Consider the following 16,720-nt stretch of genomic DNA (forward strand, 5'->3'; position numbering starts at 1 on the left):
ACAAAATAATCAATGTTTTCAATTCAAACCCATTTAAACTGTTAGTTTAATATAGTAGTAAGAGTCAGGTCGAAGCGGACTGGAGTCGGTTTGAAGTGGACTGGAGTCGGGTCGAAGTGGACTGGAGTCGGTTTGAAGCGGACTGGAGTCGGGTCGAAGCGGACTGGAGTCGGTTTGAAGTGGACTGGAGTCGGGTCGAAGTGGACTGGAGTCGGGTCGAAGCGGACTGGAGTCAGGTCGAAGTGGACTGGAGTCGGTTTGAAGCGGCCTGGAGTCGGTTTGAAGCGGCCTGGAGTCGGTTTGAAGTGGACTGGAGTCGGGTCGAAGCGGACTTGAGTCGGGTTGAAGTGGACTGGAGTCGGTTTGAAGCGGACTGGAGTCAGGTCGAAGCGGACTGGAGTCGGGTCGAAGCGGACTGGAGTCGGTTTGAAGGGGACTGGAGTCGGTTTGAAGCGGACTGGAGCGGGTCGAAGCGGACTGGAGTCGGGTCGAAGTGGACTGGAGTCGGTTTGAAGCGGACTGGAGTCGGGTCGAAGTGGACTGGAGTCGGGTTGAAGTGGACTGGAGTCGGGTCGAAGCGGACTGGAGTCGGTTTGAAGTGGACTGGAGCCGGGTCGAAGCGGACTGGAGTCGGTTTGAAGTGGACTGGAGTTGGTTTGAAGTGGACTGGAGCCGGGTCGAAGCGGACTGGAGTCGGTTTGAAGTGGACTGGAGTAGGTTTGAAGTGGACTGGAGTCGGTTGAAGTGACTGGAGTCGGGGTGAAGCGGACTGGAGTTGGTTTGAATCGGACTGGACATGGATATTGGGACTGATGCAGCCTGGATTGACTGACAGGTGGAAGTTTATGGTTGCATATTTACTCTGAAAGCAAGAATCTGAAGAAGAGTCAGATGAAAAACGCGGAGCGTTTTGATCAGGCGGAGCAGCAGGACTGACTCATAACTCATCAGCTCCTGATCCTCAGCTCTGGACCTGAATATCAGCAGAGGAGACATGAAGACGAGTATCAGGCGCTTTGTCTCCTCTCAGCTGCTAATTAACTCCATCAGTTTTAACTTTCTGCTCTGACTTCACCGCAGGGGAAATGTAAAACACCGGCGCATCCCGGGGGGCCCGACGCTCCGGCTGAAGCCCTTGAACTCTGTGACCCCCCCGATAAAAACACTAACTAAGGAAGGCGAGCGAGCGCCGGGGTCTAATTGATACAGGAGGTAATCTTCATGAAGGGCCGCTGCTCCTTTTCAGCTCCTGCCGGGGCTTACTTCATGCCTCCCAGAGTCAATTGCTTGCTGCAGGTGGAATTGGCTTCTTTTTGTCTCCCAGAGGGATGACCTTCCCATCCCATTCAGAGCGCCGAGGCGCTGCCCCGCACCGCCGGGGATAGACGACTCAGGAATCCTGTCACGTACGTCTGCAACCTGTCGCCTCGCTTTACTCCAGGCTTCTTTAAAGTGTTTCACCTTGCAAAGCTGCAGCTTTTCCCTCCTGGAGCTTTTTTATCAGCTGCGTTTCATGAACAAATGTTTTGGTGATGCAGGAGGAACGGCTTTAATCTGGGACTCAGCTGCTGCAAAGCACATTTTAAAGTTCATTAAGCAATCAGGAAGTGACGCGTTGACTTTTAATATAAAGAGAAAACTATTATTAATCATAACAAGTATTTAAAAACAACATGAAAGGCTTAAAGAGGCTTTTTAAAATTTAATTTAAACTTATTAGAAAGAAGACCTTTCATCCTCAGAAGTTCATTTCAAGGGTTGCAGTTTGTAACAAATAATTTTTATAATTTGTTACAATATATAATAAGCAAATATGTATTGTTAAACGTTATAATTTTACTATTTAGTAAATAGCTAATATTACATATTTATAATTAGTTTTTCCAAATTTATAAACCACCAACATATACTATGTAATATATATATATAACAATAAAAGGACCTATTTTTATATTTAATTTATTAATATAGTTACATAAACATATATTGAACAATGTATAATAAATATATGATTGTTATTTTATTATTGAATAATTTTAATAATTCAGTCATTTAATATAAAATAGTTATATATTTATTCTTTAACATTGTTATATATAATGTTCAGCACCATATATTTCTCATAATATGATTATGATTTAATATGGTTGAATTTGTTATATTAATTATTATTACATATTTATTACTATTATAACTATTATTTTAATTTATTTATATGTTTAATTATTTTATCTAATTTATTTATTGATGCATAAATCAGTTTTTTTCTGAATAAAAGGGTAAAAAAGCAACAGCATGTTCTGTTTTTGTGCCTGAATGATAAGATGATGAACTGGTTCATGTTCAACAGTCATTTCAGGGATCAAGTCTTAAAACAGATCAGTTGAAAGTGAGCAAAGATGTGTCTCCATGTTGCATTTCTGAAAATTTTCTGCATCAGTCTGCTTTCTGCTGCCGCTCCCACAAACATGGAGACTTTTTTTTTTTATCTCCGTCGCAGTCGAAGCAAAGCAAGCTGATGATGCAACGCAATAAAATCCTGCAGGGCCAGAGGTGGCGGCATGAAGCAGAAGTTAGGAGACTGAAACAAACTCTGGGCCACTGGGAAAGCGTTTCCTGCAGACTGATGTGTTCTCCTGCTGGAGGAAGTGACAGCATGAAGGAACACACACGTGCCAGGAGAGATGAAGAGCTGCAGATCCATCACTCTGCAGCTCAGAGCTGCGCTGTGGCATGGCGATAAGGAGCGAAGCGATCCACAGCCGGACCTTAACGGGATTTTTCCAACGCTTTGGAGGTAAACTGGAAAAGTCAGCTGAATAGAAACATCCAGGCAGGATTTCAGATTCCTTCTGTTCAGGGAATATTTTCTTTTTTTCCACCTGCATCAATCAGACCAAACAGAGGCAGATGCTGCTGCTGCTGCTGCTGCTGCTGCAGCTGCTGCTGCTGCTGCTGCAGCTGCTGCTGCTGCTGCTGCAGCTGCTGCTGCTGCTGCTGCAGCTGCTGCTGCTGCTGCTGCAGCTGCTGCTGCTGCTGCTGCAGCTGCTGCTGCTGCTGCTGCAGCTGCTGCTGCTGCTGCTGCATCCTCTTGTTTCCCTGCAGGTCCTGATGGCTGAACATGTTCAGCCTCCTGTTGCTCTTTATTAGGATGAATAATCACACTTTTCCTTTTTCCATCTCAGACTGTCCAGTTTCATCCATTAAAGGAAAAACAACCAAACAGAGCAGCTGATCAGTAAAAAGGCATGTTAGAGTAAACTGCTGAGACGTCTGTTTCCATGACAACAAATGGAAACCTGTGCGGACTTTAAAACTGTGCTAATAAAAGAGCAGCAGGACACTGAGAGCTCTCAACCTTCTGATGGAGTGTAATGTCTGACAAACCATCAAGATTTCAGCTGCAGAGTTCTCGAGCTTCAACAAACCTCCACAGAACTTCAATTAGAGGAACAAACTCTCCCAAACTTAGGACTCCAAAGTTTGATGGACAGGAAACATCATTTTACCTCCAGCGAGCCCCATAGCTCACAAGGCAGGCAATAACACCAACTACTGGATCCAGAACGACAGACTAGGATTTCTGATGGTTTCTGTGGGCAATTTTTTCCGACAGTTGGAATGTTTTCCGTCTTCCAGATGGAAAAACATCCAAACAGAAAGTCAGCATGGCTCCAGATCCCAGGTGACCTCTGAAAAACCTACCTGACTTCACTTGTAACCCAACCAGAGACCAAACCAGAAGCCAAACCTCTGCATCCATCCAGAGACCAAACCAGAAGCCAAACCTCTGCATCCATCCAGGGACCAAACCAGAAGCCAAACCTCTGCATCCATCCAGGGACCAAACCTGAGCCCATCCAAACACCGAACCGCTCCAACTACAGACCAAACCTCTACATCAAGAGTTTTCTGGGCCTCAGTGAGTTAATGATCATGTCCAAGTTCATTGTCCCATTTATAGTTTCCAAATTCAACATGTTTCCCTGTGAGGAGGAGTCCGTCCTGCAGGCAGATGACCCAACCCATACCATGGTGCAACCTCCCACCATCAGAGACTGAGTGTTGGGACTCTGATGGTTCTGATGGTTCCTGCTTTTCCACCAAACATCTGGAGCACTGACCCGTCCATGTTCCACTGGGTGACGGTCCTCCGAGCCCAGAGAAGCTGCTTCCTGCTCTGAGGAAAAAAGCAAGCTAGCGATAGCTCTCATGCTAACATTAGCCTTGTAGCTAATATAAGTATTTTAGCAATTTTTTATGTATTACCTATGGTTAGCGGTTGTCGTCTGTCACATACGTAACTAAACAATCAAATTAAATGACATTTAATAATGTAAAGGTGACCTCTAATGCTTCCATGAACAGGTTTGGACAAGTAGGCAGAATTTCCTCGACAGGACAGTTTGTTTTCCTTCCATCCAGATGGTTTTGTTTTAACAATTTGAAGTTTAGGACTCCAAAGTTTGATGGACAGGAAACATCATTTTACCTCCAGCGAGCCCCATAGCTCACAAGGCAGGCAATAACACCAACTACTGGATCCAGAACGACAGACTAGGATTTCTGATGGTTTCTGTGGGCAATTTTTTCCGACAGTTGGAATGTTTTCCGTCTTCCAGATGGAAAACATCCAAACAGAAAGTCAGCATGGCTCCAGATCCCAGGTGACCTCTGAAAAACCTACCTGACTTCACTTGTAACCCTGAAAAACATCAAATAAAATAATGAAGTTTGTTCTGAAAACTTTTACTCCACACTTCAAAAGTGAACTTCCACAGCTTTATTTTTGTTATTGATACCGATGTTCATCAGGTGTGATTAAAAACCGTTGATCGATGAATCCCTGACAGCTTCGCTAACTCATCACACCTGCTTCATGTTTCCAACCAGCCGGTCTGCAGCACCGACACATACGCCTTTATCAACACATATTACAGCTAAATTAAAAAAATACTGCAAACATCATGAAGGAGGCGGCTCTCATCCAGAGTTAAAGCGGCAGTACAGACCAAACATGACCTCAGGATCCGTCTTCTAAAACATCTGAAAATCAGCTAAACTCAACATCTGTGTCAGAGGAAAGATTCGCTCTCACTGCGCAACTGAAGAAATTTTGCTGCAGGTGGAAAACAGATAAAAATGTTTCCCACCTGCAGATTCACCTGAGGAACAGATGAAGGTGTTAAGATGAAATAAACTACCACAGATGGAGATGGAAACTTATGTCATCCTGAGTGTTTGGTTTCTTTTCTCTCTCTAAGAGGGACTTTGTGGCCAATCAATACTTCATCGTTCACCTCGGTGAAGATTTACCTAACCTCTGCTGCAGCCCAGCAGGGACAATAAAAACAGATAAACAAAGACAGAGCGCGGGCGCTAAAGGGGGCTCATTAAGAGCCGATGGACCCAAATCCCTCTTTAACAAACCACACACACATTCCCTTCAGTTTAGATACAGCATTTAAAACTCCTACCACTTCCAGTGTAATTTTAACCAAAACACAATTTAGCTACCAGTTTGTAGTATAAAAGTCTCATTACTCAGAATTTAAACAATTAATTTACTTACGATTGTTGACTAATGGTTTATTAGATTAAAATTATTCCAATAGATTAACTTATAACTTCCACTTACTGTTGTAGTTTGGCTGCCATCCCACAGAGGGCGCCACTGGTCATCCATAAGAAGACCCAGTTATTATAGAAATTAAGATGGCAGCCATATTAGATTGGGAAAGTGGGATGATAAATTCTCTTCCTACAGCTCTGAATAGAAATGTAAACCCTCTACAAACTCCAAAATTACCAATGTGCTTCGAAGTCAATAAAGTCTGCGCTCTTTCTCACTGACAAAACATCTGCATGAATATTCCTCTGTTCATGAGGATTAAGTGCTTCACGTTTTATTTCACTCTTTTATTTCTCAATTCAGCAACTGAGGAGGTTACTGTTTTATTATATCTTCTAAATATATCTAAACTTAATGTGAAAAAAAAACAAAATTGTTAGTTTATTCAGTTAGTTGTTAATAGACAAAAAATAAAGATAATTGCTTCATGTTATGGAATGACAGTCGACCTTAATACAAGAAAAACTCAGGTTTTTAAGAAAAATGTCGCTCATAAATTAATTGTTGGGATCTATCACCTTCAGATTAACTCAATTGATAACCTCTGTTTTGTACAAATGCACAAAATATAATGATAGGACTTTTATTTTGATGGCCACGATTGCTTTCATAATAACAATTGTTCATTAAGAAAGCAATAGACCCCCATTTGCTGATATGCCTCAGCAAATGTGTTGAATACCTTTGAAGAACTTAGTTTAGCATTTAAATATGACTAATGTTAAAAAAGGAAAAAAAAGCTAAATCCAGAGTTTTCTACAAGACATAGATTCCTTTCTATTTCTCTGCTGAAATCGAGCGTACAGCTGTGCTTAGTGTGGAGAACATATAATAGTGTTAAAGATTACAATTTCACCCGCAACCATGAGATGAACAAGAAAGAAGTACAAGAATTTGACTGATGCGGAGCAGGATGAGCTTCAGAGGAAAACTAGTGAAACCAAGACAGCAACAACATTTTTAAAAAGCTCCACTCTTCCAGAGATGCAGCAGTCAGGACCAGTTTTGCTAAACTCCACAAAATTACAAGATATGGCAAGGTATTCTCTGATGGGGAGTTTACTCTGTTTGGTGGAGTCTACAGAGCAATTAGTAGACATATAACCCTGTCTAATGTGCAATAAATCAATTGATTGCATGATCAATTGAAATGACCTCAATAATTTCCATTGCATAATTTATTGTTTTTCTCTTTCTTTTCTGTTCTATCAAAAACTGGAAAAGTCTTCAGAAGTCTACAAAAGTCTTCAACTCGCTCATTTTTAAGAACAATTTAAGACTTCATAATTCATTTTCTTTGTTGTTCCTGTGTTAAATATTCATTAGGACTGAAAGTTCATTGATATTTGAGAATGTGTTCTTGCATTATTATGCCCATACCATTATATTACATAAAAATGGTCTCAACAAGGACTTCTGTGCCAATTTGTCATTCTGCTAAGTTTGTTATCGCAAAAGGCATGCGACAATGCTACTGTGCACCGCAATGAGTCGGATTGAGAACACTGCTGCCAAAAACCCCAGAAAATTGTGACTTGTTTTATGTGGTGGATTGTCATATATTAATAAAGTTATGATGCCGTTTCAAAAATGCTGCAAAAAATACACATTTTCAAAATTCTTTTTAGAAAGTTAAGCAGTACAAAAGGTTTGTACTTCACACTTCCTGGATGAACGGTGTGGTTGACAGTTTGATATGTTTGCTTTACTGTTAGTTATTGATGTAATTTGATGCTGCCATTCTACATTGTTGAATAACTAAACATTGCAAAAACTGAAATGTCTAAAAAGTGAGACTGTTGAGATAATGAAGAACTTCTAAATAAAATAAAAACAGGAGCTATACATGGCCTTTGAATATGATTGAAATTTCTTCTATGGCCACTTTAGAATCGTTATGATTTTGCTTTTGTGCCCATGAGGTCCGTTGGTCCTCAGAAGACACATACTGGACCCGGTCACATAAAGTCATATAAACAAACACACACACACACACACACACACACACACACACACACACACACACAACACACACACACACACACACACACACACACACACACACACACACACACTCTTAGCTCATATTTAAACCAAAGCTGCAGAGGAAATGAGGGGACAAACAGGAAATGAGACGAATCAGCCTTGATTCGGCTCTAAGATAACATCAATAGCAACATTTTGCCACAAAGTGGCCTAAACAAAACATTTCACAAAGCTGCTGATTGGTCTGTTTCAGGGGTTGAAGGTGGTTTCAACTTCTCCATCAAGGGCTGCGTATAAAACGTTGATTCCTGTCTGAATCCTGCAGAGGGTTTTATCAGCAGCAGACAGACGTTTGAAACTAAAGCTGAATTTATCAAAATGTGTTCAAACAGAACAGAGCTGAGAGAAGCTGGTGAATATGAAATCAGCTGAAAGGCCGACGTAGTGAGGTTAAAGGGATAGATTATTCAATAATTTTCTTCTAAATTATTAAATAAATATACATATGAGCTCAATAACAGAGATATTTAGAGATTGTTATTCCAGCCATTCAGCTTTCCAGAGTTTCTCTGATCATTCATGGAGCTTCTTTAGAAATGTGGACTCTGACATTAGCATTATCTGCTACATGTTTAGCATTGAGATGCTATTTTATGCTTGAATTGCTTTGCTGACATGCTTTTAGCACACAACAATGGCTTCCAGCGTCCAATCATCGTTTAGAAGCTCGGTCGTCCACAGCTGACTTTGGAGGATGCAATTTGTGCCTCAGATTTACGGACAAACCAGAAATACAAAAGTACAGAGTTACGACTCAGGACATTCACATGTAAATAACAAAAATTGATCAATTGTGTTAAAAATCTGTGTAATTAATCAATAGAAATAATCATGTTAAAGTCCCAACCCTAAAATTAATATTCTGTTTATGTTCTGGTCAACATCATATTCAGAAAAATCATTTATTACCAAAAACCTTTCACTTTACTTTCTCAAAGCTGAATTTTGTTTGCTTGTTTCTGCACTTGCTGAAATAAATACCAAGCACATTTCCTCCTCTGTTGCACAGCTATTTATTCCTACTTGTTCGCTCTTTCTATTCTTTAATAAGACACATTTTAAATGCAAATCTGCTCTGAATATTCACACATTCACACATCCATGATGGAAGTAAATTTACGAGAAAAACCAAGCATCTCCAGCATGATGAGTTTTTGTGTTGCAGGCATACTCACCGCTGGAGCATCCACCCCCCCCCAGCCCGGCTCACACTGGCAGATATCCGGAGAAACACAGCGGCCGTGGACACACTCCTCCGTACACAGCGCTGCGGAGAAACAGGACGACCGGGATTAGCAATCTGGACCTGGAGAACCTCGCCGGGGGCTCGAAGCTCATCAAACCAACTTTTAAAGGAAAGTTTTGTTGCGATCTTTAATGAAAAATGTTTAATTTTTTTCCATTACTAGATTTTTTGTATAAATAAATCTGCGAACTGGAGGTTAAATGCGGTTTCAGGGTTAAAGTCAGAAACATTTTGAGACAACGAACAAAAACAAAGCCTCTGACCTCCTACTGCTCCTTGACAACCGCTGTGATTTTCCTCTCTGGTCCAGTTTTACATAAAACATTAGAAAGGCAGGGATTCATCTATCAACAGCTTACATTCTGACTGATCTCACTATTTATTTATTCACCAACCTGCTCTAAAATCTCCCCATTCCTGATAAGAAGTGATATCTGCATTGTACAGCAGGCAGATAAGCAGCTCCGGCGCTCATTTCTCACCCTGAGATGGTTTCATATTTCATTATGACAGGACCTTACAGCTGAGAGCAATCAGACGCTTCAGAGCAAACAACGCCACGCTCAGAAATAAAGCAGGACGTGGCTTTATGACTCTGCTCTTATCTCATAATAAGGCAGAAGACGTCTCCTGGAGAAGCATGAAGAAGAGAGGAGAGTAAAAACTCCACAGAGGAGGAGGAGAAGAACAGATTCATCCCCAGATGGAAATCATCTGAAAAAATACATTTTTACTTGAAATAAATTCTGTTCATGACCTTAAAACAGTTCATTTATTTTTGGACAAAGTGAAAATCCCTTTTATTCCAACATAAAAGGGATTTTATGCATGTAGTAAGGATATAGAAGATCCTTACTACATTAATCAGTCAATCCAGGATTTCATAATGGTTTTTGTGATTTCTCTCAATCAAAACGTTTTGGTTTTGAGGCATTAATCCAGAAAAATTTGCAAGAAATTTTATTATATTTCCACTTGCATCTGACGGTAAATGCGACTTGTTGTTACTGACGATAATCTGAAATAAACTGAAGCTGAGAAATACCGCCACCTGCAGGGTGCAGTTAGTATCACCTAAACCCAATGGTTTTGACCATGTTTGCGAAAAATATCTATTAAAATCACAATTATGTAATAGTGTGGAAAAATGCAAAGATCTGTTGAGTTTGTGTAAATCACAAAATCACAAAAATCTGAAGGGATCCATCCTTACCTCCCTTATTAGACATTAAACATTTGTTTAATGTTGAAAAATATTTTTAAGTCGCTGTTTTCCAACTTCCTGCAGGAGATAGCTGTGCTACAGTGGCGACATTCTTTCTTTTTCTTCTCTAATATTGATTCTACTTTCCAGAATTTTACACTTATTTTTGTGATTTTTTTCTTTTGCACACAAAAATCACTGATTCTTCAGTGCTACTTTAAAATATTTGCAAGGAATTTTAAACAAAAAAAAATCTACACATCGAAGAAAAAAAATGAGGAAGAATAGCAAGCAGGCCAATTGGACACGCAAACAACTTTACTCTTTAAAGAACTTAAAATGAATGAATGAATGAATGAATGAATGGAAGCAGGTTCAGCATAAATATGTAAAGCAGCTCAGATCTAAAATGTTTAGTAATTGATCAGACTCTCGGTGTTTCAGTCAGAAAAGCTGTGAGAACTTTATCGGACGGTGTTCAAACTTTTCCAACTTTAACGATTTAAAGTTGCTGCTTCAGTTTTTGGATTCGGGGTTGGAAAGAGCAGGAAAACTTTGAGCGACTCCTCCACAGCAGCCCAGGGTTGACTAATTAACACGTTTTTTTCCAGCGTGTTTTCGGCGCGGCGGAGCTGCAGACAGCCGTTTCTCTGTTTGTCAGCTGGACTCAGACATTTTCAGGAATCTGTAGCACTGAGGCTTTCTGGGTGTCAAATGGATAAAAGCAATTTTAGATGCTGTCCTAAGCTTCCTCTCTGTTCCAGCTCACTTTTTAATTAGTGTGCAGACAAATGCACATGAAGCTGTTGACACAGGAGAAGCGAAGCTTTAACCTTCCTAAGATGAAGCTAAGTGGAGTTAGGAAGCAGAAGCAGCTTTGTCTCGGTTTCTCCAGCTCATGTGGAGAGGATGATCTAAATACTGCATCATGTCACAGATCTTCACTCTGCTGTCGTCTTTTCGCAAACATAAACCAACGAGTTGACTCGACATGCAGGATCAAACGCTGTGAGTATGACAGCTTCATGAAAACTTGAATTATTTGGACGTGGCTCTGCTGAAAGTGAAGAGCTGCAGTGAGGAGTTCAGGTGCAGACGGAGGTGAGGATGGATTTCACAGAGCTTCAGCCACTCAGGTCAATTTTACTCCGTTTTCTCTCCTTTTTTCCTCCCAGTCACACAGAATGGACTCACTTTCAAACGTTTCATTGTGTTACTGTTTTATTATTGTGTGTGTGATGAATGCTGTCAGCGCGTTGAGTTTGTTTCGGCTCGTATTTCCATTCCTGCGGGTTTTTCACATCGTCCTTCAAACGGACAGCGAGCCGAAGTCGCCGCTTCCAGATTTATTTCTCTTCTCAGGCAGCAGCGCTCTGCAGAAACATGTTGGTGATCACATTTATATTTCTGTGAACTCCGGAACGACGGAGGCTTTTTGTCACACTGAGCATGCTCACGACTTCTCTGTTCAAACTGAGTCTGTGAATAATGGAAAGTTTACTCAGTCCTACAAATCGCATTCAGGAAAACCAGGATCAAAACCGACTGCATCTCTGAAAGACTGAGATATTTTAATAAAGTCGTAATATCAGCAAAATAAAGATGGAAGTCATTTTAATGAGAGAAAAGCTCAGAGACCAGCGCAACATGTTCAGTGAAGCTGCCTGATTTATTGAATTAATGGAAATTAATTCTAAAACCTACAAACAAATTGTAAAATTCAAATGTTCTTATCGTTTAAATCAGGACCAAAGCTCCTGGTCGTCAAAAAGAACCTGACAGGATGCGGTTCTGGTCCAAAAATGCAAACATGTTTCATTTTAAATCGGTTTCAAAACTCATTTATGTAAATAATATTAAGAAATAATTCAATGTGAAACCATTAACTCCAAGAAAAGCGTTTTACCTTTCAGTAAATGAGCTAAAGGCTGAACAGTTAAAGTTCAGGTCTGAATCCGAGTCTGAAGCAGAAGCTCCAGTTCTGATGCTGAAGGTCCAGCAGGTTCTGCTTCCTTCACTGTAAAACTTAACTGGAGCATCGCTGTGTATAAACTTCAGGCTGAAATTTTTCTGCTGCCCAGCATATTTTATGAGGCCGATAAAACACCTCGCAGTGTCGCGCTCAGATTTTAATAAGAAAGGCAGGAGCTGTGGTCGTCCTGGAGGAGAGATGATTAATCTTTAAAGGTTAATCATCTGCTCCTTCCTTTCATCCCGAGCAGAAAGCGCTCCACGCAGGATTACATCAGCAACGGCTCCAACAAGATTAATAGATATCAAATGAAATAATCGCTGCTTAATTCCAGCCATTGTCTCAGCGTGCTGAAGCAGCCGCCGGCGCCCTTGAATATGCAAGGATGTAGAACATCAGCGAGGACGCACCTGAAGTTCTGCCACCTGCAGGAGGAGCCGTCCAGAACCCGGTTCAGTTTGAGTTCTTTTATTTTCCTCCATGACGAAACATCCCATCACTTAAAAAGTTATTTGTTTTAAAGGGGCACTGTGTGTTTTCCATATCCCACTTTATAGCACAATCAGCAACTATGTTTCCTACAACTACATAAAATCTGACTTAAATAAATATTACTTCCTGATTTGAAATTGTGCGTCTGTCTCTTTAAAAACTCCTGCTGTTTCTGAAGCTCCGCCTCCAGGCAATCATCCCAAACATGGCTCCTCCATTAACCCTTTAGCAACGTTTCTACTGGAGTCACTTTGAGCAGCAGCTCCAGGAGCTCAACTGGCTGCTTGCTAAATGCTGCTGGCTAGTCTGAAGGAGCAGAGGCTGGGATTTCTCAAACATGCATGGAGCACGAATAACAATGAAAAAATAATGGAAGTCAAACTGTCACTTTAAAGGTTAAAAAATTCAACATTTCACAAATTCTAAAAGTCAGAAATTTGCTGATCTCCAAAAACAGCAGGAATATGACTGACCTTCACATGTCACTCAGTTTCCATAACAACCAGCAAATTCACTGCAAGAGTCGCTGCCGTTAGCGAGCCGCTAGTTGCCACTCAGCCAATCAGAGCTGGAGTCTCTAGCGTTAGCGAGCCGCTAGCTGCCGCTCAGCCAATCAGAGCTGGAGTCTCTAGCGTTAGCGAGCCGCTAGCTGCCGCTCAGCCAATCAGAGCTGGAGTCTCTAGCGTTAGCGAGCCGCTAGCTGCCGCTCAGCCAATCAGAGCTGGAGTCTCTAGCGTTAGCGAGCCGCTAGCTGCCGCTCAGCCAATCAGAGCTGGAGTCTCTAGCGTTAGCGAGCCGCTAGTTGCCACTCAGCCAATCAGAGCTGGAGTCTCTAGCGTTAGCGAGCCACTAGCTGCCGCTCAGCCAATCAGAGCTGGAGTCTCTAGCGTTAGCGAGCCGCTAGCTGCCACTCAGCCAATCAGAGCTGGAGTCTCTAGCGTTAGCGAGCCGCTAGCTGCCGCTCAGCCAATCAGAGCTGGACTCTCTAGCGCTAGCGAGCCGCTAGCTGCCACTCAGCCAATCAGAGCTGGAGTCTCTAGCGTTAGCGAGCCGCTAGCTGCCACTCAGCCAATCAGAGCTGGAGTCTCTAGCGTTAGCGAGCCGCTAGCTGCCACTCAGCCAATCAGAGCTGGAGTCTCTACCGTTAGCGAGCCGCTAGCTGCCATTCAGCCAATCAGAGCTGGAGTCTCTAGCGTTAGCGAGCCGCTAGCTGCCACTCAGCCAATCAGAGCTGGAGTCTCTAGCATTAGCGAGCCGCTAGCTGCCACTCAGCCAATCAGAGCTGGAGTCTCTTGCGTTAGCGAGCCGCTAGCTGCCACTCAGCCAATCAGAGCTGGAGTCTCTTGCGTTAGCGAGCCGCTAGCTGCCACTCAGCCAATCAGAGCTGGAGTCTCTTGCGTTAGCGAGCCGCTAGCTGCTGCTAGCTGCCGCTCAGCCAATCAGAGCTGGAGGTCACAGCATCAAACAAAGCAGTCAAAGGTTTTCCTCTAGAGTCTCCAGGGAGAAGAAAGTCATTGTTTACCGCAGATGTTGAATAAAATGACACAATGTCCCCCAGCTGACCTCTGACCCCCAGGCAGTCCCCCTCTGTTCAGGGACAAAGCAGCTCTGAACCATAGAGTTTACCATGTAGAGTGGATAATTGATTTCTGCAGCTGAATGAAGACGAACTCTGGACGGATTTTCTATCATTTTTTATTTCTCCTCCGGGTTTTTCTGTCGTATTTCTGTAAATTTCATAATTTCTTTCGTTTTATTTGTGTAGAAAGTAATTCAGACTCCAAAAGTAAAGTCAGTTTTATATAGTTTTTAAAACAAAATGTGTTTGCAAAAATATTAATTTCCCTTTAATCAGTAATAATCAAGTTATGAAATCATTCTAGTTGGATGAATGTGACTGTAATAAATCAGAGATGTGCAACCTAAAGATCCACTTTACCAAACAAACTGGCTCAGCGCTGCAAATGTCACGACTTCTTATACAAATATCTACTTTAGGAAAGAGCCGGCGTTTCATTTGTCAGTGAAGATAATCCTAAAAGAGGAAGCAGATATTCTTATAGTTTTTAAGTATAGATTCCAACATAATGACATAAACATAAAATTGTTAAAAACCTGCATTTGTTATTATTTCTACTTACTGTTTGTGGTTCATTTTAATTTTGAGCCAAAGTTCTTAGAGCACAATAAAAAGAAAGTTAGTTTGAAACATGAAGTAACTTTAACTGGTTAATTAGTAAAATATTTTTCTTCTGAGAAACTGATGGTTTTTGTTTTTGTGATGTGTTTGTTTTTGCTGTGACGCTTCTCACTTTAACTCTTGATCGCCATCCACACAGTGACGGCAAAGCCCACCCATGACTCCTCCGCCGCCGTGCTCCACATGTCAGGCAGGGTGATGTCGCATGGAGATAAAAGCTCAGATCTGAATTTACTTATTAATTTTGCTTGCTTTCTTTTTTAAAAAACTTAATTACAAATGACAGAAATTGTTTTCAAACAGTGGCTCTAATTTCAGCCTTTCTTCCTGAGTGGCTGACAGATTATTAGGAACGCTCTACAATCATTTTACCAGAAGAAAGTCTTAAATGCTGAGAAAAATCTCTTTTTTCAGATTTCACCGCAGATGTTGAGGCGGCATCTGTCTCAAACAAACCAAGGCTGGAGCTAATCTCACCGCACATCGGGATTACAGCTGATAATCTGACGGGTACCACAGAATCATCTGGTCCGCAGCACCACAGCTTCCAGTTCAGCTGCAACCCAAACTGTTTGACTCCCTGCTGCTTTTCCCAGAAGCAGAATCCGGTCAGATTCTGACTCCAGCAGGTTCGTCAGAGTGGCAGCAGATGAATAAAACCAGAGCGACTGAACATCATCAGCAGGTTTAATCTGGGAACCTGTGATGTTTTACTCTGCAGCTGCTGGAGCTTCTTCTCATCTAACAAACACATTCAATCTGTTTCAGCTCTTTATTGTTGCTGCTATACTGTAGGTTCAAAACTCTTCACTGTGTTTTCGTCCAGTTTCTATTTTAGTGTACATTAAATGACTTACGGACGCAGAGTTCTCCGGTCTCATAGAACCCGGGGCAGCACTGCGAGCGTCTGCGGTACATCGTCCTCACGCCTCTCCTGTAGGCCGTCTTATAGCTGATCCTGCACAGGTCACACACACACACACACACACACACACACACACACACACACACACACATACACACACACACACACACACACACACACACCACACACACACACACACACACACAGACACACACACACACACACACACACACACACACACACACACACACACACACACACACAAACACACACACACACACACACCCCCACACACACACACAAAACACACACACACACACAAACACACACACACAAACACACACACACACACAAAACACACACACAAACACACACACAAACACACACACACACACACACACACACAAACACACACACAAACACACACACACACACCCACACACACACACACACATACACACACACACACACACACACACACACCCCCCACACACATACACACACACACACACACACACCACACAAACACACACACCCCACACACACATACACACACAAACACACACACACAAACACACACACACACAAACACACACACACAAACACACACACACACACACACACACACACACACATACACACACAAACACACACACACACACACACACAAACATTTTGTTACCAATATTAGCTAAAATGAAGCTAACTAAATATGGGTCAGCTCAGTATGGAAGTGAAGGGAGCAAACAAACACAGTCTAAAGCCATATTTTCATTTTTATTCATATTTTGAAGTACAACATCAGAAGAGTTTGTTCCAAACTGTAAAATTATAAATAAGCTTCTCAATTTTGCAAAATGTTTCTGCATTTGCTTGAGATGATTGTTTTAGCTAAAGAGGAGAAGTTTGTCTCTGCCTTACCAGAGGAACAAAGCTGAACATTTCTCAGTCACCTTTCCTGATGTGTGTGGTCCGTGTTAGCTAGCATCAACACCTGGGAGCTATTTTATGGCCTGGTCGACCAGCTCCAAACCAGGCACTGGAAACTCCACAAATTTGTGTT

General features: G+C 41.8%; 1 protein-coding gene across 1 annotated transcript in view; it reads right to left on the reverse strand.

The window, feature by feature from the left end:
- Positions 1-16,720, reverse strand: part of LOC129352199 (multiple epidermal growth factor-like domains protein 11) — a 63,498-nt gene that overhangs the window by 22,467 nt on the left and 24,311 nt on the right. The window contains exons 5-6 of the mRNA XM_055021062.1: positions 15,650-15,750; positions 8,799-8,945 (exon numbers count right to left, since the gene is read on the reverse strand). Coding sequence (XP_054877037.1) covers positions 8,799-8,945; positions 15,650-15,750 — 248 coding nt within the window. The remainder of the gene's footprint in view (positions 1-8,798; positions 8,946-15,649; positions 15,751-16,720) is intronic.

Source organism: Poeciliopsis prolifica, unplaced genomic scaffold (assembly GCF_027474105.1).
Source record: "Poeciliopsis prolifica strain line A6 unplaced genomic scaffold, Auburn_PproV2 SCAFFOLD073, whole genome shotgun sequence".
NCBI lineage: Eukaryota > Metazoa > Chordata > Actinopteri > Cyprinodontiformes > Poeciliidae > Poeciliopsis > Poeciliopsis prolifica.